This window comes from Limulus polyphemus, unplaced genomic scaffold, assembly GCF_000517525.1.
Source record: "Limulus polyphemus unplaced genomic scaffold, Limulus_polyphemus-2.1.2 Scaffold88, whole genome shotgun sequence".
Taxonomy (NCBI): Eukaryota; Metazoa; Arthropoda; class Merostomata; order Xiphosura; family Limulidae; genus Limulus; species Limulus polyphemus.
In genome coordinates, this window is record NW_013665698.1 from 595,418 (window position 1) to 623,318 (window position 27,901).

The 27,901-nt window shown below is 31.5% G+C and overlaps 1 protein-coding gene across 5 annotated transcripts in view; it reads left to right on the forward strand.

Annotated features, from left to right (window-relative positions):
* LOC106468400 (roundabout homolog 1-like) overlaps positions 1-27,901 on the forward strand; it is a 230,936-nt gene that overhangs the window by 198,006 nt on the left and 5,029 nt on the right. For 2 of the 5 annotated variants that reach the window (XM_022397370.1, XM_022397356.1), the window contains exons 10-27: positions 267-428; positions 1,112-1,291; positions 2,694-2,818; positions 3,611-3,836; positions 5,303-5,418; positions 9,494-9,665; positions 9,980-10,180; positions 12,359-12,386; positions 13,840-13,974; positions 14,899-15,061; positions 17,049-17,139; positions 18,079-18,153; positions 19,847-20,040; positions 20,884-21,250; positions 22,056-22,184; positions 23,427-23,615; positions 24,830-24,982; positions 26,297-26,419. In XM_022397370.1, coding sequence (XP_022253078.1) covers positions 267-428; positions 1,112-1,291; positions 2,694-2,818; positions 3,611-3,836; positions 5,303-5,418; positions 9,494-9,665; positions 9,980-10,180; positions 12,359-12,386; positions 13,840-13,974; positions 14,899-15,061; positions 17,049-17,139; positions 18,079-18,153; positions 19,847-20,040; positions 20,884-21,250; positions 22,056-22,184; positions 23,427-23,615; positions 24,830-24,982; positions 26,297-26,419 — 2,829 coding nt within the window. The remainder of the gene's footprint in view (positions 1-266; positions 429-1,111; positions 1,292-2,693; positions 2,819-3,610; positions 3,837-5,302; positions 5,419-9,493; positions 9,666-9,979; positions 10,181-12,358; positions 12,387-13,839; positions 13,975-14,898; positions 15,062-17,048; positions 17,140-18,078; positions 18,154-19,846; positions 20,041-20,883; positions 21,251-22,055; positions 22,185-23,426; positions 23,616-24,829; positions 24,983-26,296; positions 26,420-27,901) is intronic. The other 3 variants (XM_022397359.1, XM_022397365.1, XM_022397375.1) reach the window with 3 other exon arrangements.

Sequence of the window (27,901 nt, forward strand, 5' to 3'; positions counted from 1 at the left end):
GAAAAGCTTAAATAATTTTAAATATAAAACATCACAAATATTTTGTGGCCCAAAAAATTAACATATTTTTGCCAATTTGTTTTGAATTATCTGTTTAAACTAACTTATAAATGTTTATACATAAAAAACATTTCTAGTATATAAATTCTAAATAACCAATCAAAACTTGTTTTTATTGCATCCTCACATTTTAATTTAGCTGCCAAGTTTTATATCTGCAATCTAACTATTATATACAAATATTCATTTGTGTTTTATCTTTATAGCTCCTCGGAATCCTAATGCTATCTTTCATCGAATGTTTGACCCATCAACTTTCCCTGGTCCTCCTGGTAAACCAACTGCAATCAATGTCACAGAAACAGCTATCACGCTGAGATGGCTACGGAGTTCAAAACTTGGTGACTCACCACTTATTGGATATACTGGTTGGTGCCTATAGAAGTTTTTGTATTTTCACTCCACAATTTGTTTCTGCTGCAGGCATTAATATATAGTAAAACAAAGAAAAATTCCACAAGTTTATATATATATATATATATATATACAGTTATGATCCCAGTGACAGAAGAGAAGCAAACATTAACAATTCATGAAGATCATCTTTCACAAGTAGTGTTGTTGTTAGGTTGTAACTGATAAGCTAGCTACATTTACCTATAACACACAATCTTTTGCTTTTTTTTTCTGAAATATTCAAGCAAATCAAAACATATTTCTGAGATAGTGAGTTTTATGTATGGCAGTTCACTGATACTCTCCTTAACAATTATTGCTTTTTACAGCCTTGTACATAAAAAAGCTTTTATATGAGTATAAGTTACATTTCAACTTGTTGTTGTTGTCTCTGTACTCGATTACTTGAGCTTTTAATAACTAACATTCTGTTATTAAATCATAATGGTAAATTATCATTAATAAAAAAAAAGCTTAAGTATTTCAAATGACGTTAAGATAGTTTTAATTAGCTAAAATATACTATGAAGAATCATTTCTTTGATTGTTTCATAGTTTTGAATAAAATTTCTTTGTTCCAGTATGTGCACTACTATCTTGTAATTAAACTGTGTATTTCACTTTTCATGCCATTATGTTTAACAATCTGTTCTAGTTGAATACTACAGTAGTGATTTGAAAAGAGGCTGGATGGTAGCAGCACGTCGTGTGAAGAGAGAAAGTTTTGTTGTACACAACTTACGACCAGATTCTCACTATGTTTTCTTAGTTCGTGCAGAGAATTCTCATGGACTAAGTGTGCCAAGTGAGATTTCAGATGTTATTTGCACTCTTGGTAAGTTTGATACTGAACATAGACCATTTTTATGTGTTAAAATATTACTAGTTTTTGGAATAAGAGTTTACTAAATACTTGTCATGAGCAGAATTTTACCCATTTTCAGCTAAAGTTGTTGCTATAATAAACTGAAATATCAAAATTAAGTTATTACAGTATTTTGTGAACTAGAGTGTAAGTATTTTCAACAAAATATGCTGAAAATAAGCTGTTCTGGTTGATTTTTTTTTATCTGTACTAAGTCTGAGTGATTACTTTATCATCATCATCATTTCTTGTGATTTCAAATCACATTAGCTCTTTATTCTGTTTTTTCTTATCCATCTATGGACTGAAAATGGTGTGGCATATCCACACCTTGAGTGACTAGAGTTATCCCTAAATGGTTCCTTGTTTCTCTAGAGTTAGCCTTAAACAGTACCTTGATTTCTTTGAGTGACCAGGATTAGTATTAAATAGTGCCTTGTTTTCCTTGAGTCTTCTGGGTTAGTCTTAGACAGTGACTTGTTTTTCTATTTTGTACCAGTGTGCTTATAGAGGATAAAGGAATTCTGTTTTGTTTGTTTGTTTTGGATATTTTGTGCAAGGGCTATCTGTTTTAGTCATTGCTAATTTTGAACTGATAGATTAGAGGAAAGGAAGCTAGTCAACAGCACCCACCAATAACACTTGGGCTACTTTAATTGAATAATGGGATTTCATCATTACTCTTATTATGCATCTATGACTCCAAAGTAATGAGCACATTTGTACAGCAACAGGGCATCCAAGAGCCATGGACCCTTAAATTTATAGTTCAGTATGCTAAGCACACGTCCATGTCCTAATACAAGAAGAGAAAAGAGTGCAAATTATGGTCATTAACATATTTCATCCAGCATACGTATAATTATTTTTCTTTGATATTACAGAGACTAATCAATTATCCAAATGTGACAAACATGCTATACTATATGGCAAATGTAGCCTTATCTTTATTTTACATTTATCTGTCTGCAGAGTTGAAATAATTAGAATTTCTCAGAAATATGAAAGCAATAAGTATAATCTCAAATGATTAAAAGTTACATAAAGTTTCAACACTCTTAGCATTTTATTGTCTGGAGAGGCAATACAATGCTTCTTAACACTAAGTGCATTGTTTTATTAATACAAGACGTTTAAGTTCTGTTACAATATTCTCATAATATTGTATGCTTTTATAAAGAGTGCCATATTACTACCTATGCTTATGGTTTGATGCATGTTTTGCTGGTGTTTTTGTACCTTTCAGATTTAAGTTAAAATACATTACCATAGTACTTTTATTCTAAATGGTGATCCAATTTCTTTTTCCATATAAAGTACTATTATTCTTGATGTTAATATATGTATTATGCTCTGCTTGCTTTTCTACCAGGCTTACCATCACATATTTTACCTGAATATGATCTTGAAGAAGCCCGTTATTACCTCAGTACCAGCATAGTCAAGTTGAAAGATGCTCGAGCCATAAGCTCAACAGCTGTGAAGCTTATGTGGGAGGTTAGTAAACTATCAGAAGTCTCTTAACTGAAACCCTAAACTGTAATACCTTACTTATTTAAATGATTTTTTTAACTTAATGAAAAATATTGTATTTTAGTATCTCTTGTGTAGTATCAATTTTAATCTTCCTCAGAATTTTTTTTTCCATCTGAAGTTAAGAGCTTGTTAATATATCCACTAGCTCATTACCCATTTTGTCTCTGTTTCATAAGCAAATTTGGGTTATTTTAAATATTAGCCCATTATCCATCTGGAATTTGTTTGATGAACTAAACCACTAAAGGGACACCTTATATGATTCTAGTTATTGATTTACAGATTATCTTACTTTTCTAAAGAGTAGGAAAAGGTTTAAAAGTTAGAATTTGTCTAATATCAAATCACCCTACCATCTGTCTGAGTTCAGTTCAAACACAGTATAGGAATGCAACTTGTAGTTTTAGGCCAGATCATTCTGTATATTCATTATTGTTATTTATCACAATTCCTAAGATAGATAAAAGACAAACTTAACATTGCACAACTATTTCATTTACTGTTATATTGCAATTTGGATTTAGAAAGCTTCAAGTTGTAACTATTTATTGAATAATGAAATTTATAGAGGAAATGAAAGGTTTAAACATTTTTTTTATCATTCACTCTATAGTATAAAGGTACAAAATTACATATACAGTAAGCAGTGACCTAACAGTAATTTTGTAAAAAAAAATTAATGAAAGAAAATAAAAAGATAAATATCCTAAAATACTTCACAAATTAAGTTGTAACTTTTCGTTCTCTCCCTAGATTCAAAGTAACTTGGGTTATGTTGAAGGATTCTACATACGGTTCCGTGACTCTAGTGGTAGATCACAAAAATACAACATGATCACAGTTTTGAATGGTGCTGCAACCTCATATGTACTGACTGACCTCAGAAAGTTCACCAAGTATGAATTCTTTCTGGTTCCATTCTATAAAAGTGTTGAAGGTCCACCAAGCAACTCACGTAAAGCCCAAACTCTAGAGGACGGTAAGCAGAAAGTTAAGCAACACTAATTATATGTAACTGTGCTTAAACATTATAAAATTAACAATGATATGTAAGCATCGTATCCCATATCTTTATTGCTATGATTGCGAGAATTTGAAATTAAGATAAAATATTTTCTAATTTCTTCTCATAATAATAATATAAAATGTGATTTTTTTTATAAATTAAAAACCTTAAGAATAGTGGCACAATAGTAGTTAAAAGTAATTAATTTTCATTTCTGGTTGTTTTGGAATTTTCAGGAAAATAATACATCTTTAATCTTGCATATTTTTTCTTCAGCTTTATTAGGAATATCAAATTAAACTTTACAAAATGTTTTTTCATATATTTAATGATTATCAAACTTTTAAAATTAGGAAATGAGACTTGGATATTTTTATTAAATTTTTAATGTTTTGGCTAAAGTTTAAAATGTACATTCAGGATAACACACAAGTGAAGGAACTGGAGGATCAGTCCTCTCCCAGTTCTAAGCCTGGTGGAGGCAGGTTAATACCTGTTGCAGAGGTCTAGGAGACAAATTAAATGTGAGGCCCAAGGTTTATTTGACCAAGTGAAGCAAAGGAATGTGTGCCACAGACAGCCATTACAGTCAGGGTCCAGGACTTGCCTTATGGCCCTGGAAGCTCTTGGGTTGTGGATTAAACTTTATGCATTCTTCTGCTTTTCCTGAGAGTAATTTTACTCATTGTGATGCATTTTTATAATTACAGATTGAAAGGGGAGCAGGTTCCCCACTTCATACACCACTCTGTTGATAATTTAAAAGCTGCCATATATAAATGCTTTACCATGTATATTTTCAGAATTGGTCCATTTAAAGTCTATAAATGTCACATTTTCTGGGTCTTAACCCCTGGTCCCCGTAGAACTACTATGTTTCAGTCACACATGTTCTTTAGCCCATCCTGCAACTTCTTCCTCCTCCACCTGCATGACAATAAAAATCATGCACCACCATGATATTTCTAAGTCTTATTTTACCATGCTTTTGTAAATCATGTTTGCATTTCACTGACTGAATTCAGCTTCTCATGTTGGAAGGACATCATTAACCTTGTAAGAACATATTGTGACAAAATGTTGTGTTCTTGTATATTGAAAAACTTCATATAATGCTGAAAATATTACACAGTTATACTGTAACTCAACACTATAAGATAAACTAAAGCAACTGTAAAACTAAAAATCTATATAGGGTAATGCCAAAGTTACAAACCACCACAATTTTCTAAGTTTTGCCCTTACAGATGTTCAAAATGGGCACTACTGATATTATTTGTTTTTTAATTTAGTTGTGTATTGAGCTACACTTGACAATCACAAGATATTGATTAATTTGATTTATGTCTTCAGTATCATATAATAGTTGTAATAAATTTGTTAATTCCTTCATGATCACCTTTTAACCCTAAATCCCTGTATTTTTGTCAAATTTATAGTGCCATCAGCACCACCAGACAATCTTAATGTGAAATTAAAAAACCTGACAGTGGCTGTAATATCCTGGTCTTCTCCTCCACCTCAATATAGAAATGGAATTTTACAAGGTTACAATGTAAGTAGAAATTTATTGCAATATTAGCTGGAGTACCCATTCCCTGGATGGAAGTTATGTAAATTCATGATTAATGAAAGGTATTCTTAGGACCTGAAAAGTTGCTTCCCTTATATGTAATTGCAAAAAAAAACACTGAAAAATACAAAATGTGAAACAAAAATTTTTTATGTATCTATGCACTTACCCAACAAACCTTCATGCCAAATTTGGCAAAGTAATGGTAAAAAATGCCCATAAAAACCACAAAATGCAAAACTGAATATTAGTATGTATCTCCTCATGGATGTAATGAACCTCCATACCAAATTTTGTGAAGATTCATCTACAGGTGCAAAGTAGTGGTAAAAAACGCCTATAAAAACCACAAAATGCAAAATGCAGAACTGAAAATTTGTACATATCCCCGAATGGACTTAATGAACCTCCATACCAAATTTGGTGAAGATCCATCCACACCCTGCAAAGTAGTTACATGGACACAGAACAGACAGTACTAATATATTTATGCAGATACAGCTTATACATGATAAGTTTATAATAAAGCTGTGTTAAGATGTTTGATATCTTAGATATACTTCTGTCACACACAACTGTGTACAAACTAAGTTCCTCACAGTTGAAGAAAATAATAGTTGGAATATGTGTGTGTGTGTTTGCCATGTATTGGTCACTTACACTATTTATGCAATAAAATAAAAAAAAAACAATTTTTTCCAGTATTATAGAGTTGGCCATGTACTGTAGAATGGCAAATCCATAGTTTTGAAAGCATAAAAAAAAGTCCTTATCCCTCAGTTTTATATGCATTAATTAATAACAGAATACGTCTGACCATTGTTAAGTTTGTTTGAGGGTACTTATATAATGGAAGACAAATATTACATGTGGAAAACAAATAGAAAGCTTTGTAATACAGCACATTAACCCTTTCACCAATTAATTTTCAGGCTGATTATCAAAAAGTGTCAATTATCCACATAGAAACACCTTACATTGGGAAAGTTCAAAGCTCCTGTCATATATTAGCATGTAAGAGGATATATACTATAATTCCTGAAAGTTACTGATAAGTATAACAAATGTAACACATAAGTAACTCACTTATAAAGTAATAAAATCAGCTCCAAAACACAGAGAGTTAAAACGTGCATCACCATGTGGTCAGTCAGATGAGACATATAAACATCCAGATTTCATGGTGTAGAACGCAGATGGAAACATGCACGCAGGTTTGGCGATTGTTTCAAGTGCGGATGGATATTTCCGCATGTTGCAATAGAGGGAAACATTTTTTTGGTAGCTGTGGGGTAAATCCGAGTTTTTGCAGTAAGTGGGTATAAATATTTATTCGGATATATCCAAACTACATATTAAAAGGGTTAAAACAGAATGTACATTTTGATATTTTCAATATTATTGCTTGTTTTGTTGTTATTTGAACATACTTAATAATGGGCAACATGAATCCTGATTGTGTTCAAAGTCATTGTAGATTTAACAAAAATTGTATTTATGAAAAATTACGTCTGACAAACTTGGGTATGGTTTTATCATATAAACACTCATATTGAGGCAAGGCAGATAAAATTAAAAGAACAACCATAGGTGACAAAATCATAACTTAGAAAGAAGTTTCTATTTGAAAGTTAGCTCTGAGTCGACTAACATAAATATCAGTTAACCTTTATTTAGTTCAAAAAATAATCTGTATTCTAAACCATGTTACCCATTTTGCATACTTTGGAAAACACATAATGTATACATTGAGATAAGAAAATTAAAGTATAAGGGCTTTTCAGGGGAAACTAGATTTTTTCATGTAACTTGATCTAAGTAAATTACAACTGATACAGTAACAAGTTGACATTTCTATACTACTATAAAATATTTTGTGAAGTACAATATTTCCAGGCTTTGGTCATGTATTGACTGCAATTGCAATTGGAAAGCTCAGATAGACAGATCCAACCCCATCTAATATATATATATATAGTTCTAAACTGTTACCAATAATTTTAATCTTTCTGGGTCTTCGAGAGAATTATGTGTGAATATTTCCAGACCACTAATGAACTTAAAGTGACTATATATAATTGGATTGATTGATAACACTACACCTGCATGCTACTTAACTGATATGCTGAAGCTCGGAGAATGGTGCAAACATCATCATACTTAATGTAAACTATGCTGAGAAGAGATTTCTGGTTGTCCAAAACCTTAATACCATTAGTGTATGTTTGTTGCTTGTAATTATTTTGGTTTATCTACAAAAAAATAAAACCAATCCTGTATGTACATTTAATGAGATGAGAAGGTCTAGTATCTTTATTTAATCACTGGGCACCCTCAAATTATGAGCTATACACCAGTAATGAGAATTATGATATAGTAGCTTTGAAAGGCCTTTTTACTCTAATTTTTATAGCTTGTAACCAGTTGTAATGTTGTGATTATTAATTAATTACTTTTCTCGAATTAAAAACAGGAACGATAGTACCCGTGTTTCTTAAATGTTGACTATAATATGTACTTTTTGAGCATACTGATGTTCTTTTTTATTTATAAATTGTGCCAATTCCCATATTCATGTTACACTAGGATGTCACCATTGGCCTCGACTAGCTCAACAAAGTAAAGAGACTTTGCTTGTTCCCAGAAACTGTTTATTTCACATAGACTAGACAAATGACATGCGTACTGAGTAGCAGGAAAGATGATATATAATTCTACATTTTAAATTAATACAGATAACTTATTAGTACTCCTAATAATGCTAACAGGCACCTGTAAAGTATAGTGTACACAGACAGTTGCCCTACTCCTATTAGTTTTGATATCTCTGATTGCAGTTCAGTATACTAATGTCACACATTTACAATATTTTACATATTTCTCATTGAAGAACATATTGACATTAAACACATTGTACAAGATTAATCTCAACATCAGTTGTTAAGGTCATATGACTGACTGTTGAATTACAGCATCATATGTTAGCTTGTACTACTGTAACAGACTAAAACAAACAGCTGCTACAACCAGGGTCAAACAAAAAAACGAATTTATTAAACTTTGACTTCCACAGAAATCCAAAATATACAGTTGGAATGTAAAGTTTATCACTTACCAAAAACACAGTTGATAAATCTGTGCCTAGCCAGGACTTGATACTAATGTTAAAGAACAATACAACACACACATATATATCACTGTTAATAATTATTTCAATAAATAAAAGAATCAGGAAATAGAACCAGAAGAAGAAAAAAGATCTAATTAAAAAAAAACACAATATTTTGAATATAAAAAGTTCAAGATCAATAACAATATCGAGCAGTAATCTGCAGTAATACATTTTAACTATATCTTGTGAACCAACTTGTTTAAGCTTAAGGCAGGGTTTTTATTTGGTGGTCAGATCATGAGATTACATCTGATGTGACAAGCTAATTTACATAATCTTTCACAACATTAATAATATCTGTATGTCAGTGCTAGGGGAACTTGTGGCAGTTTCATAATACATACATACTGAAATTCAATGAGCTCTAGCTAGAAGGTGAGTTAGCATTTTAATGTAACTAAAAATTTATAGTTTAACTTTTGAAGAAAAGAGTGTTCATAAAGTAAGTAGTAAGTAGTTATTTGATTCATGTTCGATTGTGATAGTGTATGGTAGTTACGATTGATTATTTGCTAACAGAATCGCACATAACAAATAATGCTAACCTGGTTTTTCATGAAGTGTAAATTAATTAAAAGAAGTCAAGACTCAATATATAAAAGTTTCTTCAGAAAGTATACAGAAAAACTTAGATAATACAGCTTCTCCAGAGCGAGCTACTATAGATATTACATATGAAATTTCAAACTGATAAAGATTAAATTAACAACATTCTTATGATTATAGCTGATGTTGACATTTATAATACTTATTCAAGAAAACTTTGTATGGATAATAAGTTGCATGTCAATTTACAGACAGAGTCTGGACGAATTAGTTCTTGTATTATCTTTGCTGCTAACTTAAAATTCTAAAAGGACACATTTATGTGATTTGTTTTTGCAGATTCACATTCTGAAGAACACTTCTCAACTGCATTCCAACATCACCACCAATGGCACCACAACTTTAATTACTGTTTATAATCTCACAGCTGGCCACAAGTATAGTGTTAAGGCAGTGGCCTTTACATCTGTTGGTAATGGACCTTTCAGTGCCCCCGTAGCATTAGTTATGGGTAAGCTGTCAAAAATCAGAAGTTAAAAAGATTAATTTCACTCTTGAATATTATTATGAGCAGTAATTTTCTTTTCTTCTGAGTACTGATTCTAGGAACAGCAGATAATGGAAAAATCTCATTCTAAGCAAAAATTTATAAAAAATATGTTTGTTTTCTTAACATTTGTTTTGATACATTTTTGATAATTGATCAGTTCTTATGCAGTTTTTGCAAGATTATCTTTAAAACATGAAAAACAACTCATAATCTTCTTATGATGTATAAGTGTACTAAATAAATCACAATATTGATTAACCCTGTTCACATTTTAGACTCTAGCTATCTGAACGATCAACATGATAGTGGCCCAGCATCTACATCTCTTACTAGCTCTATCCATGATACACTGCAGCAGCCCTGGTTTATAGCTCTTATTGGTGGTATTTTGTGTCTACTTTTATCCATCTTCTTTATTGTCCTCTTCTTATGTCGTCGCATGGCTTGGAAGAAAGCTTTAGAAGCCCACCTCCCTGGTAAGTTACGACACCCGTTTTCATTTCTGCATGGTAAAGTAAAAAAAATTAAAATACACTTAGCTATCTGATCATGCCATAATATAATAACGTGTAATAAAATTAAAACATGCATAGTTTGTTTTCATTATATAAGTTTTTCCATCTAAAAACTCCAACTAGACAAAATCAGTTTTATATATTATCCCTAATATTGATGTTGATAATGTTTAAAATATCACTGAGGAAACAAAAGGACCTGTAGCTGAAAATTTAAGATCAAATTCTGTTTTAACATATTTTGTCTTAATTTTTTTAATGTTTAGTGAATGATGTATGTGGACTAGAGTGATATTTTGTTTTGATTTGTTTTAGAGTTGGTTTAGTTAGTATTTTCAACATTTCAGTGGGCCTTCTTCAGGTCGAAGTGTCTGAGGTGGTGTGATTTCTATAAATATGTTGTTGGAGCATGGTCATGACAGAGAGCTGTATTTGGTTAGGTTATTCATATTCATTATGTAGTATGGTTCTAGGAGAGAGCTATGTGGTTCTGAAACTCTATAGTCAAGAAAATTAAGCCAAGCACCCAACTATGATCATACTACATACCAACAAGCTTACTATGGCCTCTTTCTGGATGGTACTAGTACCCAAATTTGACCCATATTCCTCTGTTTTGCAATAGCATTAAGTACAAGATATATCCCCATCTTGAAGACTCTAAAGCCACTATCTAAACACATCTTTTAGATCTGAATATACAAACATTTTGCACTAGAAAGAGCCATTACACAACCTTCACAGAAGCAATCAATTTCCGATGGTATCACATTACCTATGTAACACCAAACAATGTCAAAATGTAGTTCTGGTATAATACTTTATATCAGCTATGGTTGTCACGTGACTTGCTGACTTACATGCTGAAAATCATTGTAGCATAACATTTTCAATCACCTGTGTGTGTGTGTGTTAGTAAGTTACCAAAAGGTTGTACATACCACTCTATTACTCATGTAACAACAGGTACTGATCACAATAAGTTGCCTTTTCAAGTATCTTTATTGCAACTTAAACACAGCATTGATCACAGCCAGTTGGTACAGGTAAAATAAACAGTGAAACAATACCAACAGAGAATTATAAGCTTTGAAAGTTAGGGGAAAATGTTCTAACTACAACAAAAATATTTAATTTTTTTTTCTTTCAAGAATGAATTTTTTACTATCTGCTTCAATGTCTATATTTTACTATTGGTTCCTGGGATTTTAACAAGAGGAACTTTCAACAGCGATATTTTATATTGAATAAATGTTTCCTTTATATGCTCTTTGTCTATATTAGCATGTGATTAATTTTGTACTCGTATATTATGGAATTTAAAACCATAATTTAGAGTATCAGAAACGTTTAATGATGCTCGAAGTATTAAGATTCGTGTAGAAGTGTTATCTATTATCACCGGCAGATGTAAAGGAGTTCAAAGGATTTCTTAAACTCTGGAGAATTGAATGCATCATATGATTTTACTTAGATAGGGATGAAATCAGTAAGAATGAGAAATGGCATCAATTATAATATTTTTTATTATTTAGAATAAAAAAAAGTGTTATGCATTTTAGAATGACTATGTAAATTTTGGGTCATTCAGTATATTTCCAGTTTTATAAGGTGCATTGTACCTGGTTGAGCATGAAAAAAACCAGGCTATTCTACATATATTGTTCTGATTTTCTGAATACAATGTGGTGGTACTGGTAGAGGGAGACATATGTAAATGTTACTTTGTATGCCTATTGAAGAAAGAGGGAGTTTGAATATCCATGATTAAGATTTTCTCTAGTTCATAAATAATGAACATTTTTATAACCTAGTTAATCAGAAGCTGTTGCTCCTTATTGTCTTTTAGTGATTTTAAAAGTGTAAAATGTATTGGTAGATGGATCTCAGCCCCAGCCCCCCTAGCTGGAATTGAAGGGGAAGACCACATTCAGTTCCCACTTTTTCTGCATTTGTGTTGCTCAGTTTCTCCAGATACGTTAAAACCAACTCTTTTAATCCCTTCCAAGATAAATCCTGTATCTACCATGGATTATTATCTTTAGTTACACTTTTTTTACAACCCATAATTTTAAAGTTATAGTATATGTGGCTGTTGAAGTGACAATAAAATGAAAATACTGTTTATTTTCTTTCCAGTTGCTGCTCACAAAAGCGAAGATGTGAGGTAAGAACTAAAGGACTGTGGCCTGTGCATTCTTAAAACTTGATAATAAAAACTGGAAAATAAATAAAGCTTTGTGTAGTAAACGACACACTGTGCATGTACTTCATAAAATCATTTTGCTCCTAAAGAGGCACTCTTTAATCCAGAATATTTATCTGATTGTCATTAGGTTTGCCCACTGACTGAAACAGCTTCTGATTAAGCCAGTCCTATACAATCTGTTGAATGAATGAAGCTATTACACTTCCTATTCTTTATAAAGAAATCAAATAGTTGATTTCAATATTTGTATAAATTCAACGTTTTTCCACAAGCACCAGTCAGTTTACTAGCACTTCTGATTTACTATACGAATATACAACTTATATTTCCTGAATGATACTTCTGTTTGATTGATTTAAAATTAATGGTGGTTTTAAGAAAATGATGTACAATTACTTTTAACATGTAAGCTTTTATTAATACCTCCATTCAATTTAATGTAAAACTTCGAGTTTTATAGATGACAATATAAGTTCAACTGGTGGCATAAGTTTAATCATCTTCACTGTGTAGTGACTCGGAAGTAGTCTGCTCCAGTCTTAGCAGAGTTAATAGATATTCAGTCTATTTAAAAATTATTTTTTGTAATGTGTGTTTGTGTATTATGTCAGTCTTCAATTTAGGACTTTTCAACAGATGGAATGAAAAACGTAACTCTGTAAGGATACAAATACTCTCAGCTTGGATTTCAGAGTTTTTTGGTTAGCTTAGATATCAGTTGTGACATAATCATCCTATATTCAAAAAGGAACAGATCTCTTCATATTTTGCAATCCTCGTATATATTTTAGATTCATTATAGAATTAATAAAGAAATAACCATCAGTATCAAATAGGATATGAATTTCACACACTCGCATGTTTCTACTACAAAAAGGTTACGGTATAAAATGATATAAATATTTAGAAAATAAAACTTTTTACGAATACATCTAGCTGCATAATGAATAAAGTATATATATGTTGTTTTCATAGGCAAAATATCTGCAACATGATGTTTTACAACTAAATAAATCAAACTGATATATGAGTGTAGAAAGAAACAGTTTTTGTAATTCAAAAATTACCAAAAATTTTGTCTTGAAAATCATTGTTAAGGAAAGAATGTTTTTTGTGTGTTTTTATGTATATTTTTAGTTAATAAAAACTGAGAATAAATGTTTATCTTAACCAACAACGTGACACTACTATAAAAAACACATCCTGTGAAGTTTTATTACATAACTACAGTTTCTTCTGAATCAAACATTTGAAGTTGATCAGACACCTGCAAAGTTATTTTGTCTAACACAAAAAGATCTCTGTTTTCTGGTATTGGGGTTTCTTTACTAATGCTATACTTAAACCTCTCAGAACTTCTTGGTTTCTCTTTCTCAATCTGTTTACCTTCTGGTGCTAACACTTGATGTAGGGCTGGGGTCAGTAACCATGAGGCTTTGTGGATTAACCATACTTGGCATCCTACTGATGGCAAAACTGGACAGAACATTAGTGAATCCAAACTTCTAAACAAAGAAACTTCAGCAAATGATCTCAACTATGCCAGGTAAAAAAAGTATCACTGAGTAATTTGGGCTTTTATTTCTTTCTCTTACTTCATATTTATGCATTTGGAAACAAAGTTTAGGTATTTGTTTTATTAAACTTGGTTCATAAAGCATATTTCAGGTTTGTGATTATAATCACACATAATCATTATATGTTGTTTGTGTTTGTTTTATAACTGAAGTGATAAAAACGTTTAGCACTTTGATTATAATTTCTCTGATTATGCAAATTTTAATTGATTTTAATACATGTATTAAAGATACTATATGATATGTTTTCTTTGTCTTTAATTTCCATAAACAACATATAAACATGACAAAATTTGTATAGTATATGGTAATGAAGCAGTTTTTTGTTGTTGTTAGTAAATGAATTATGAGCATATCACCAGTATTCATGTGATTTGACATCAAGTAGACAATACAAAACATGTAATACTAATGTAACAACTTAGCTAGAGTACTTCCTAGCCTTAATAATATCATATTTCATCATACATACAGAAGACTTCTCATCATATCATCATCATCATAGTTTGCAATAAATGTCTGGTTTATTATTTAGTTTAAAAGTGTTGGGACATATTACTATTTATAACTGTCCAAAGTTTCATGCTGCTCTATATTTATATGTTTTATTAAATTTAACACACCTTATTTAAAAATGTTGTAAATGCTTAACTGTTAATTACTTTTTATTTCAAATCATGCTAGTCTCTATAGCCTAAACACAGACTGTGAAAATTCGTTACCAGGTTATGATCATATCTGCAAATTGCCTCATTTTTTTAGACAGTGTACTTGAAGTTCCTGATATTTTCTAGTATAAAATTCTCAAATATTTGATTCTTTATCTATAGTTACATTGTAGATGTGCATATTAAATTTAATAGTTCTGTAATATCATACATATTTTGCTGTAGCGTCTACTCGCCACTTCAGTATGAAGTGAATGGTTCTGATTATGCTGAAGTTGATTCACACAGTATGACAACATTCTACAAGAAAGGAAGCTCCTCTGTTCCTGCACCATATGCTACAACAACACTAATTAACCCTTCATCTTACAAGACCTGTACTGGATCAGTAAGTGATTTATTTTGATCTATTTATACAAAAAAATATCATAAAATCTTTAATCAAATGTAAGAATTTTATGTTATTTTATACATGGAGAACACCATATTTGTAAATAAACAGAAATGGATTGCAGAATAAAGTCAGTGGTTAGTAGTTAATCTACAAGATGATGATAAAAGACATGATAGTGAAAGCCATTCTAGCAGAATTATTGTTATCAAAGACCACTTTTTGACTGACTATTTAAAAACATCTTTCATAAGGAAGTATGTTGGCTATGTGGAAACATTTATCACCAATGACTGGTGACTGACCAAAGGAAGAGTATTAGGCTAATGTGTAAAGTGAAACAGGTATCAAACTGTATTCCAATTGATCAATTTCGTCATCAGTGACATCTTGCAAAGGCTGTTACAAACACTGTAGTATGGCAGCTAAAAAGCAGTCCAAAAACTGCTTATCTCAAATACAAACAGGAAAGTGTGGATGGCTTGAGTCATACTTGAAACATAAACTTTGAACAATGAATGACTGGAAACAGAAGATGTGTTATGATCAGTCATTTTTTTACCCTTGTATGTACTATTAGTAGAGTAAAAGTATGAAAAATTCCACCTCTTTACTTAACCTTGCATGCATTGTTTTAACAGTGCAAGCTGCTGGAAGCAGTGTAGTGGTGTAAGGCAGCAGATTCCAACCTGTAAAGGATGTTCTTTTAGCAATGGTTTAGTCTTCTGTGTAAGGGATGTTCTTGTTTGGGAATCCCTGGTGTAAGGATTTTTTTATTACAAGAGCTGGGTCTTTTGTTTGGGAATCCCTGGTGTTAGGATATTCTTATTGCAAGAACTTGGTCTTTTGTTTGGGAATCCCTGGTGTAAGGAATGTTCTTGTGGCAAAGGTTGGGTCTTTTGTTTTGGAACCTCTGGTGTAAGGGATGTTCTTGTGGCAAAGGTTGGGTCTTTTGTTTTGGAACCTCTGGTGTAAGGGATGTTCTTGTGGCAAAGTTGGGTCTTTTGTTTTGGAATTTCTGGTGTAAGGAATGTTCTTGTGGCAAAGGTTGGGTCTTTTGTTTTGGAACCTCTGGTGTAAGGGATGTTCTTGTGGCAAAGGTTGGGTCTTTTGTTTTGGAACCTCTGGTGTAAGGGATGTTCTTGTGGCACGAGTTGGGTTTGTTGTTTCCTGTAGAAGAGTTGCAAATAGTATCCAGAGTATACCTAATTGCTACTACCAATCATGTCCACCTCATAGTGCTGCATTTCTGCCCTAATGGACAAGGGATGTTCAAAGACAATAATGTTCATATTCTGGAGAATTGGTTTAAAGAACATAACAGTGAATTCAGTCACCTTTCTTGACCAACATAATAATCAAATCTTAATGTAATGTAGCATCTTTGGAATGAACTTGAATATTGCATTTTCCAATGAACCAATTTCCATACATACTCCTCAACAAATTGACTATAATCAAACAAAATACCTTTTTGCAACTTGTAGAACTGAGGATATTATTAAAAACCTTTATAATGACACACCATACAAAATTAAGTTTAAAACACAAAAAGACTGAAACAGTTTCATTAAACCAAATGGTTAAAAACCTGCCAAATGATACAGTCTAGTATCTTCCTCAGTGGCTACTGTTGTTATATAAAAAAAGTAGACCAATTCAGTAAAGGTGAAGATCCTAAAAAGTTATCATGCAATCAATGTATTAGTAATTTATTGCTTAAAGGATATCCCCTATACTTATGGTTTACAATTTCTGTTGCAAATCTCTCAGATATTGGAAGGTGTCAATACTTGTAACTCTGAATAAGTGGTCTCACAATTTATAATTTTAAATTACATTAGATGTATGCAGTTTTCAGTAATTGGTCATTAGAATTTAGTGCTAAACATGTTTTTACTTGTCAAAATGTTTGGGTGTGGAAACATATTTTAAGCTTTTGAATCTAACAGAATTTCGTGATAAATGTTTCTTTGGTTTGTAGTTTAAAGACCAACGAAGCAGCGGAGCATCTGATGACACCAGCAGAAAATCTGAAAGAATGATTGATGTTGAACCTTTCAGAATGGGAGAAGGTAATGATGCTAAAGTGATAAAGTTTTCATGTAGGAGTTTATAATGATGTATTTGAAAATATTCAAACGATCACTCAAGAACATAAGTTTAATGAACCATTGATATGTTTTGTTACTCATCTTTTTATCCTGTCTCTGTAAAGGAATGTTTAAGCTTTACAACTAGTTTAAAATATCACACTGCACTAATCTTTTATTTTTTAAGTAGTAATATGGAACATGTTGAAGCCTACTGAAGTGATTAAAGAGTTAAAAACTTGTTCCGTGAACTTTTTTTTCCAATGCTTGACATTCACATATGTAACAGACAACAACCCCCCAAAATGTTGTAAACTGCAAGGGATCATTTCAAAGTATATTCCTAATGCATCAAATGAACAACACTCTTCTCTGCCTTGCACCTCGCATAAGGTAGCATTGTCAACACATGACTAATTGAGTAATGCAGTACCAAGCTTTAGTATTCTTATTCATACCAACCAGCTTGATACTTTTGTTACTAAATGTGAGCAAATTTTTTTACAGTATAAATTAGTGTGCACACAAGAAAGTTTCTTTGAACTTATTATAGTTTGCTTCATTTGAAGTCACACTGACATTGTTATAATTTATATAAATTTGATTAGTGTTATCCAGTAAATTACTAAATTTTGTTTACCCTAATTACAGTTGTGAATTATGTATATAAATCAATTTTCAAGATAGTGTAACTTTGAAATATAACTATAAATCTACTACAGTAGAAGAATTTTCATATTAAAAGTAACTTGGAATTGTTAGTTTAATCACCAATGCTGTAACAACACTTCACTTGTTTTATTCCACCTACTTTACAGATTTAATATATTTATGCTCAACAATGTGATTTTGATATAATTAATGTAAAATGACATAGATGTTTCCACGAGAAAATAACTTAGCAATTCTTTGCTGTATTAGATCACCTTATGGAACAGCTTTTAGATCCTACAAGACAGGCAAGTCCTGCAAGTGAATCAGGAAGTTACACAACAGGTAAATGTTTAATTTCTTAAGAGTTATTCTGAGTAATATACAAATTATGTTGAGGTCTACATCTGAGTAAAAACTAGGCATTTTTACTATCTCTCGATTGGTAACTTAACATCACATGAGAAGAATTGCAGGACAGGTGTGTACATATGTACAATATGTGCCAAAGAATGGGGTCAAAACTCAAAGATTTTGTTGTAGAGCCAACAGGAATATTCTCATGTCAGCTCCCCCCCCCTTAAATTTCAGTAAATAACCAGTGTGGCAATCCCCAGTGGAACAACAATAACTTTACAGACTACAAAGCTAAAATCTAGGGTTCAATTCAAACAACAACAACACCTGTGGTAATTGTGAAATATGTAGAGTTAAGTTTCAGTTACCAAGTATTATCAACACGATACCTTGTTCATGTTAATAAAGCCAATTCTGTTTAGTTATATCTTCATATTAATATACATTAAAAAGTCTGTATGTTATGTGTGCCATCTCTGACGCCAGTGTTCCATTCAACATTGATGTAGGTACGTTGTTTTTATTCAACATTGTAGAGAAACCAATAAGGCAAAAGTACAGACTGTACATCCAATAAGGACTCAAATAAAATGAGCTTTGGTTCAGTTACTCTCCTCCCCAGAATTCTCCTGATTTCCAGAAGGTTTGTCATCTGTGCCCTGAAAATTTTGGACATTCTGCTACCTACAAGATGAAATAAAGACTATAATGTTTAAAAATGCAATAAGCCTAATACTGTTTTCTTATGACAAATATAATTGTACATGCACAGTTCATGGACTTTGATAAAACTTTGGCTTTAGTGTAGTGCACAGAAGCCTCCTGTAATGAATATTGAACTACAGAAAAAATAATCCACAAGCAGGGCCAGCTTATAAAATACCATCAGTGGTAAAAGATGGGACTGTAAGGAGTAGACACTCATCCTTGTATTGTTACCATAGCAAGAGCACCTTGCTAAAGGGTATTGTTTGACTATTGGCTACTGTGGTTCGGCATTATGTTCTCTCAATTTGATTCTGAGTAATTTTTCTAGTGAGATCGAGTTAAGTCGCATGTTTATGTGACAAAAAAATATCAATTACCTCAAGTTTTTTCATCACTACCATAATATTTCAGTTTTATTACACATTAAAACTATCTTTGCAAACTTCATTAATCTGTTCAGCAACTATGTTGAGGCAAATTAAAAAATAATGTGATATGAATTTTGGCTATATGATATGATATGTAGTTACCATTATAATTATTACTTATATGTTGTTGTATAATAATGAAAGCTCTGAATTTAACTATCTTATGTGGAGATGCAGGAAGGACAAAATATTTCCAGACTTTTGAATAGATAAAATTAATGATTTTCAAGGTATTATAGAAATAATAAAGTCAATAATCTACAAAACACAAATTCATTGAAATAAATATTTTATGATTCATTTTGTAATATTTCAGATAAAATGGTTATTATTATGTTGTTATGCTTTGATGAGAAATCATTGCATATATTTCACTAATAGAATGTGGTTTAACAGTAAAAATTTAAAGACCATCTAAATCTTTACTGAAAGAATCTTCCAACCTTTGAAGCTTTATAATACATAACTTATTTTGAATATTACCTGTTGTATGATATTTATAATGACACTTATTGCATTTTCCATTTTAAACTATTTTCACATAGATGAGCATGGAGTTCCAGTGAAAAAAAAGAGGCTCAAAGCCATAAGAGCAAACCCTAATGTTCCTGTTGTAAATTGGGCAGATCTCATCCCACCACCTCCAGATCGTCCCCCTAGTGAAGCAGGATCATCTGCTGGAATCCCTTCTGTGCACAGGGGACCATTTTCTGCTGATAACAGAGTACTTAAGTCTCAGGTCAGGTTGGATTTTATGTATAACTAAATTTGCTGCTAAATTGAATTAATTAACATCTAAAATGACACTCCTCAAATGATGTAAAAATTATTAATTGTACATTTTTCACAGAATTTATACCATTTTCTCAAAATGGATTTGTTCTTTTTTCTGTCAGAAACTTTTCTTATTTAAGATATGGATGACATATATGTGTTGAAAATTTTTTTAAATTGTTTTTAGCTGTCTTTTTGTACATACCCCTTTTTTAATTGTTTTCAACAATTAAGTTCATGCCTGTAAACATAAATGAAATCCTAATGGTAAACTAATCTTCACATTTTTAAGTAATGCGTATAAGCGTATGTGATTTGGGGGGGGGATTCTATTGTCGATTGTTGAGAAATAACTTGTACTTGATTTTGATTAAAGCTCAAAATACAATTCTAATGTTTCTTTAGTTATATTGACCACAGGAACTCGTTAAGGAAATTTTATATTAATATCTTTAAGTGTGAGTCAATTCATATCTAAAAATGAAACTTATAGAAGTAAGATATATTTCTATTTCATATCATTAAAACAAATTATGTTACATTACTATATTGGCTGTAGCTATAAGTCTAACATCAAGGTTTAATTTATCTTATTTTTTTAGTAACATAAATACAACAATTTCATATTAGAGCAGGTTATTATTTATTATAACTGTTTACTCATAAGATGGCTCATTTTACCATGTGGAATTAAGTTATGTAAAAAATATTCTTATCAAGAATATGTATATATATATATTAAGGAAATATCTTTATGTTGCTTGCTATTATATTAGAAACTGATACATAACTTTTTCTTTCTCTTCAGGTTTCAGGATATTCCCAGATACCGGGCTGGCCTTTCTACAACCCCAGAATTTTCCAGTCCCCAACTGGTAGTTATCAAAGTGTTCCTTCTATGAGGGGAACTCCCCCTCAAACGGGTTCTAATTCCATGGATCGTACAATGACACCCACAATTAAAATGGGTACTTGTATTCCTGGTTTTCCTTTTCCACACGAAAGGACAAGTCCTGCTCCATCTTGTTCTACACATTATCAGCATCATCTAATGGATAGAGCTATTCAGTCATCACTTCCATCTTTGATCAGTGAACCTCACAGTGTGTCCCCAATGGGTGGAAGGATGATGACCAATCAGAATAGGCCACACCCTTACCTGCAAAGAAATGGTAGTCAGTATTATTTGTAAGGGAAAACAAATACATGGTTAATCATGACACTCTAAATAATCATCCCACAGTAAAAACTGGGAAAACCAAGTTTTGAAACATTTCTCAGCTTTTTGATGTTATACATCTATTTTCTTTAGTATTCTATGATTCATATTTTTATGGTTCACCAATTTAGGTCTATACTTATTTATTTAGGAAAATGCATCATTAGATTTAAAACATTTTACAATAATACCGAGAGCTAATCACACATATTATAAGAATGTTGTTTCAGTACTCGTGCTGACTTTGGTTGTAGTTTCAGAACCTATTACTGTCTTAGACACTCTGCTATACAATATTTTCTGGCTCTACGTTACTTAACAATTTCTCTATACAAATATCTTTCCTCAGAAAAGGCTGTGACATATCTTACAACCATAATTCTATCTGTGCTAGCATTGCACTAGAAAATTGTCTGGAATTCACCATGAATCAAATGTATAGATGCTAAATGTGTCATTCATGGTTCACTTTGTGGTGACACCATTGAATTAGCATATACTCATATATCTTATAAAATGTGATTAGTCTCCTTACATTAGAGTATTATAAGCAACTAACACTACATTTTTAACTAGCCTTTAGAAATTCCTTTTACTTGAAAATAAATCATATTATATATGTATTTTCTGTAAGCACCTAATAAGTTGTCCTTTTTTTTGTATCATCCGCATAGGCTTCTATAATTAAAGAAAGATAAAGATAATTATTAAATGTTTGGTGTAAGAAGGAACTAATTTCACATCACTTTATTACATCTTAGCTGGAGATTATGAAGTTGGTCCCAGTGACAGGTACACTGTAGAAGAACCAGGTGACTATGAGTTGCCAAATGGACAACATACACCAGAATCAAGTGTAGCAGAAGAAACAGATTATGCTCCAAATTTTGGTAATTATTTTTTTATCCTGTTTAAAGAATTTTATAAGTTGTCTGATCATTTGAGCTTTTTAGTGCACTTCTATATAAAATCATTTATTAGTCTGGAATTTTATATTATTTCAACTTTAACTTGTATCACATAATTTTTATGTTTTAAAACGATTAGGTTTATTATTTGTTAATACAAGTTATCTACTAATAAAAATATTTTGTATTCTTGATTAAACAGTATGATTTCAGATTAGTTAGCAGTTTTATTCCTGAATAAATATAGTGAATATCATCACTTGAACTGTTCAGTAACATACATATGGGTCACAATTTGAAGAACTGATAATTTCACTCTTCCATAACTAGGAAAAATATGTGTTTATGTATATTTAGGTAAAGTTTTCTAAATTTTCATAAAGGTTACCTGCATGTAGTTAATGACATCCTTGCAAACAGGATGTGTACCAGTTATAAAGTTGCACTAATTCTTTAGTTTAGACAAAAGTTGCATACCACAATGATAGTCCAATAATACTTATACTAGCTTGAACCTATTTCTGTATCATGCCCTCTTGGAGTGAGGTTATACTTATTTCAAAAGGTGGTACATATAATTGTACATGTTCACACATTCTGAGTTTCTGTCTTTCTTGGAAATATATAACAGGAATGAATGTTGACTTATGTAATCTAAAATTGTAACAGGAATGAATGTTGACTTATGTAATCTAAAATTGTAACAGGAATGAATGTTGACTTATGTAATCTAAAATTGTAGAATAGCACACTAAGGATTTTGTATGACTTAAAAGTGTGGCATCATTATGATTCATGCTCCTATCCTCATCTTGTGCAAGCATTTTATTCATCTGCCCCAGTAACCAGAGAAGTCTGTATAAATGAATATTGAAGCTAAGCAGTACTTGCAAAAACTCCAGCAATTCTTTACTCAAGAACAAAGGTTCTGTTTACTTATTCGCTTGTTTTTACTTTACTGCCTCAGTTCACTTTTTTCCTGCATAACATTTCCTAAACCTGAGGAAAATTTGCACTATGTTTAAATGGGTTGATCATTTTACAAATTAGAATTACATGTGAAGCCTTTTATTTGTGGTAGAAGATTATACCATAACTGACAAAGGTGACAAGTTAAATGAGTTTTATAACTTTGAAATATCTAGACCAAATAATATGATGTAACTTTGGTTTTGGACAAAACCAATCTTCTGGCTACATAAAATGGCTTTCTAACTTCACAAGCAGCATTACCTCCATGGACGAGCACAACTGATCAGAGCAACAGTTCCTGTACTAGTGCACGATCAAGCAGTGTGAGCTCCTCAGACGGGTACTTTTATGCTGAAGCTGATTTTGCTAGTGCTGTGGCCAGAGCTGCTCAGAATGCTGGTTACATGGTAGATGGAACAATGGTGACCAATCCTACTAATGGTAAGAATCTTAGAATCATTCATACATAAATAACCATATGGTATTAAAATACCCCAGCTCTAGTTTGCCTTTAGATAAATGATAAATAACTGAATAAGTGCCTTTCCTAAATATTAAAGGAATAACATTTTACCAGTGAGATAATAACAATCTGTACAAATAAGATTAATAAAGTAGGTATAAAATACGAAAATATTAGTATTTGTGATGATCTTATTCTTTAACATGTACAACTAAAGTTATTGACAATAGTCTTGACTAGCTTAATAATAACGCATCAAGTAACCCCAGGAACTCTTTATTAACACTAAAAAAAATGAGTTCAATTCATGAAAACTGGACAAGTGACATTCACATGTTGAGCAGCAAATCCAACCAGGCACCAGTAGATTAAAACGTACAAGATAATGCCTGCAGAAGCAATAGTAACAAAAAACTACAAACTCAAAACTTCTTTCTGCTTCCTAACTTGACAGTGAAGCATGTGTATACCACAACTCCGCTTACACTGATGTCACATGTTTACAATTATTACATAACACATGTCATAAGCCAAGCATGTATATACCACAACTCCGCATACACTGATGTCACATGTTTACAATTATTACATAACACATGTCATAAGCCAAGCATGTGTATACCACAACTCCGCTTACACTGATGTCACATGTTTACAATTACTACATAACACATGTCATAAGCCAAGCATGTGTATACCACAACTCCGCTTACACTGAGGTTGGCTTATGACATGTGTTATGTAATAATTGTAAACACGTGATTAACAATAACCCCTTGTACAAAAAGTGTAGTTCAGTGGTTTCCAAAATTTTGTCACTGATAACACCCTAACCCACTTACCTTGATTTGCAATATTTTTTGTTGAGTTTTTTTTTATGTTCTTAATTATTCTTCATTTGATGAAACTCCTCTGACACCCCTCGCAACTTGCCACAACATACAGTTTGTGGACTACTTCTATAGTGTAAACTTAAAGAAAAGGATTGTATAAAATGTAAGTTGGAAAGTTTTAACTTATTAATAATAGAAGGTATATATGTGTGTAATGTAATACTTATGTAATTATATGTGCCAACAGACGCCTGCATCTGAAAGAAGAAATAATTCCAATGTAGTTCCTCACATACCTTATCTGTACATAAGATCATATATTACAGAAAATATCTGTACTTCAGTTTTACTTCTTTCAGGTTTAGGCAAGAAACAAATCTCTCGGCAACGAGCCCCTCGACCAACAAGCCCCTACAGTACCGACAGCAGTGTTAGTGCTACAATACCTCACCGGTCTGAATATCCAAAACACAGAAAAAAACAGCTACACAGTGATAACAAGACAGGAGCACGTAAGTGCATTTGACTAAAAAAAGAATTTTGGAATTTAGAAGCATAAGTAATTAAAAGTTTATACTGGTATTACAATTGACAGTTTTGTTCACTCAGGTAATTTATATTCTAAAACTAATCTGCTTAGGAAGCAACAACTATCAGAAATAAATTAATGAGTTAAATTTTATAATTTTCAAGTAAGATGAAAGTAAACTATAACAGAATTATACTTGTGGATTACTTATGTACTTCATAGTATTGAAGTCTGCCATTACTAGAATGTTTATATAAATAAAAAGAACATTAGACACCAACAACATCTATCATAATAAATATTCAGCTTCAGTAACACATCTTTTTATGTTTCACAAACCATGGTTAACCCTAGAATTACTAATGTGGTCCTAATTCATCAGCTTTTCAAATATTTATATGAAATGTTTATGTTCCCAGTTGCTTGGGCCTGGCAAGGCCATGTGTTTAGGGCACTTGACTTGCAATCTGAGGGTCATGGGTTCGAATCCCAATCCCACCAAACATGCTTACCCTTTTTGTCTCTTGGTGGGACAGTGGTAAGTCTTTGGATTTGCATTGCTACACTTAGGGGTTCGGTTCCCCTCAGTGGACACAGAAGCCCCCTAGTGGCACAGTGGTATGTCTGTGGACTTACAATGCTAGAAACTGGGTTTTGATACCCGTGGTGGGTGGAGAATAGATAGCCCATTGTGTAGCTTTGTGCTTAACTTCAAACAAACCATTGCTTGTGGGTCCATGATTGTGTTGATTACAGCATCGATAAAAACATATGAATCATATACACTCAAATTTTAAACATAAACACCATCATTATTCCAGTTAATCTCATTAATTACTGCTGGGGTCTCCTATGTATCTTACATAGAAAATAATTTTTTGTCAGTTCTTTATACTAAATGTTATAATAGGCTAAAACGTGAAAGTACTCAGTGTGATGCAATTTGTGAGCCTTATCGGTAATGAAAGGCATAAAAACAAATCAGTAGTTTGAGGGGTTTTATGCTTTAATCTTGTTATTGATTGGCATGAAGGAAACAGGGTGACATTAATTAAGTAAAGATAATTTTTTAAATAATATTATTCATCAACTACTATACCATGCAGCTGTGTGGTTATTACTAGTATTGAACTTACAGCTCTTGAAAATATCTCTATAGTAAATCCTAATTTCTGTACTAATATTATTTTAATGATAATTTCATTTCATTCATAGATTTCTTAGAAGCACATTAGTTAAGTAACAAGTAATATTCAGTAGTGCTTACAATGAAACAATAATTATTTTGTAACTTCAGGACCACAACCAAATTCTCAACAAACCACTTCAACACAACATTCAGGGCCTAGCAGATTATATGATCTACCATCTGATGATCCTGCCAGAAGCAAAGATTCAACCCCTATTCATAATGGAGTTGGTATGTGTAATAATTATTGTACTGATTTTCAGTTATTGAATGTTTTTCTTCTGGTTTGTATATTTGTTCTCAACATTTAACTCTCTACTTAGAATATGTAGAGCTGGGAAATTATTCAACGTAATCAATTAGTATCATGTAAAATAATTGGTTAATCAAAATTATGATTAAATCAATTATGTGTCACAAAAATAATCAACTAGTGTATCAGATTATTACTGGTTTTGATTATTCCAACTATCCTATAATCAAAATTATGATTAAATCAATTAATGTCATGAAAACAATCAACTAATCAAAATTAGTGTTTCCAGCAATTATTACTGTTTTCAAGTATTCAGATATTCAAGTATTTGAAATATTGTCATTATGTTTGTTTGTTCTTAAGCACAAAGCTACACCTGGGCTATCTGTGCTCTGCCCATCATGGGTATCGAAACCTGATTTGTAACATTATAAGTTGTTTTATTTGACATCTTGAGAGAATAATAAAGTAGTTGAACGTAATCAATTAATGAGCCCAATTATTAATTGATTAACAAATTTTACTAATCGTCCAGCTCTAAAAGTATGAATCATTATCTACATAATTTGAATCTCAGTTACATATTACAAACAAATGTAATATTTTGCAGTCAGCTATAATTAGCTACATCAGTGAGTATTTATTTTGTTTCATTTATCCTTCTAACTCATTTGATAACACTCTATGTAATTTTTAACTCAAAATTAATGGACATTTTTTCATAATTTTTAACTTTAACCCTTTCCAGATGGGCCACAGGTAAAAGGCCACATCATCTCGTTTATTGACTCACATTCAAAATGTTATTGAATTTATGTCAATAAGTTTGGTATCAAACTGTAGATTATAATTCAAATTTTTAAACTATACATTACTCAATTTGTTAATTCAAAAGTAAATATTAAAAAAATGCATATAAATATCGATTTTTGTGTTCAAATTAGATGTTTGTGAAGTCAAAATACTAAGTCTATAGTTTCATACGAATTAGAAACTCAACTTACAGATATTGACAAGCTAGAATATAAAATAAGAAGGTCATTTTTTCTATTTGCTAAGATATTGCTCACATAATAAATCAAACATAGTGGCACCCTGCTCACCTCCTTCCATTTTTGGAAACACTTCCTTATATACACTTACTTCTATATATCACATGAATAACCAATTGGAAGCTCAGAATGTCCCCTAGTGGTTTTCTCAGCCTTTCTAATGTACCTAGCATCATTTCTTTCTTTTGAACCAAGATTTCAATGAGGTAGGTTGAGTCTTTAGTCTACTCGAAATTTCGTATTTTTTTAGACCCAAATACAGCTTAGTTACTAAGTTTGATAAATTATGGTAGAATTCTATGGTATTGATGTAGTAATTTATGATTTTTTTAGTTATTCAAAAGTATATATATATATATAACCTAGAAAAAATTATTTTGTTTCATATCCTCCATGTGCAAACAG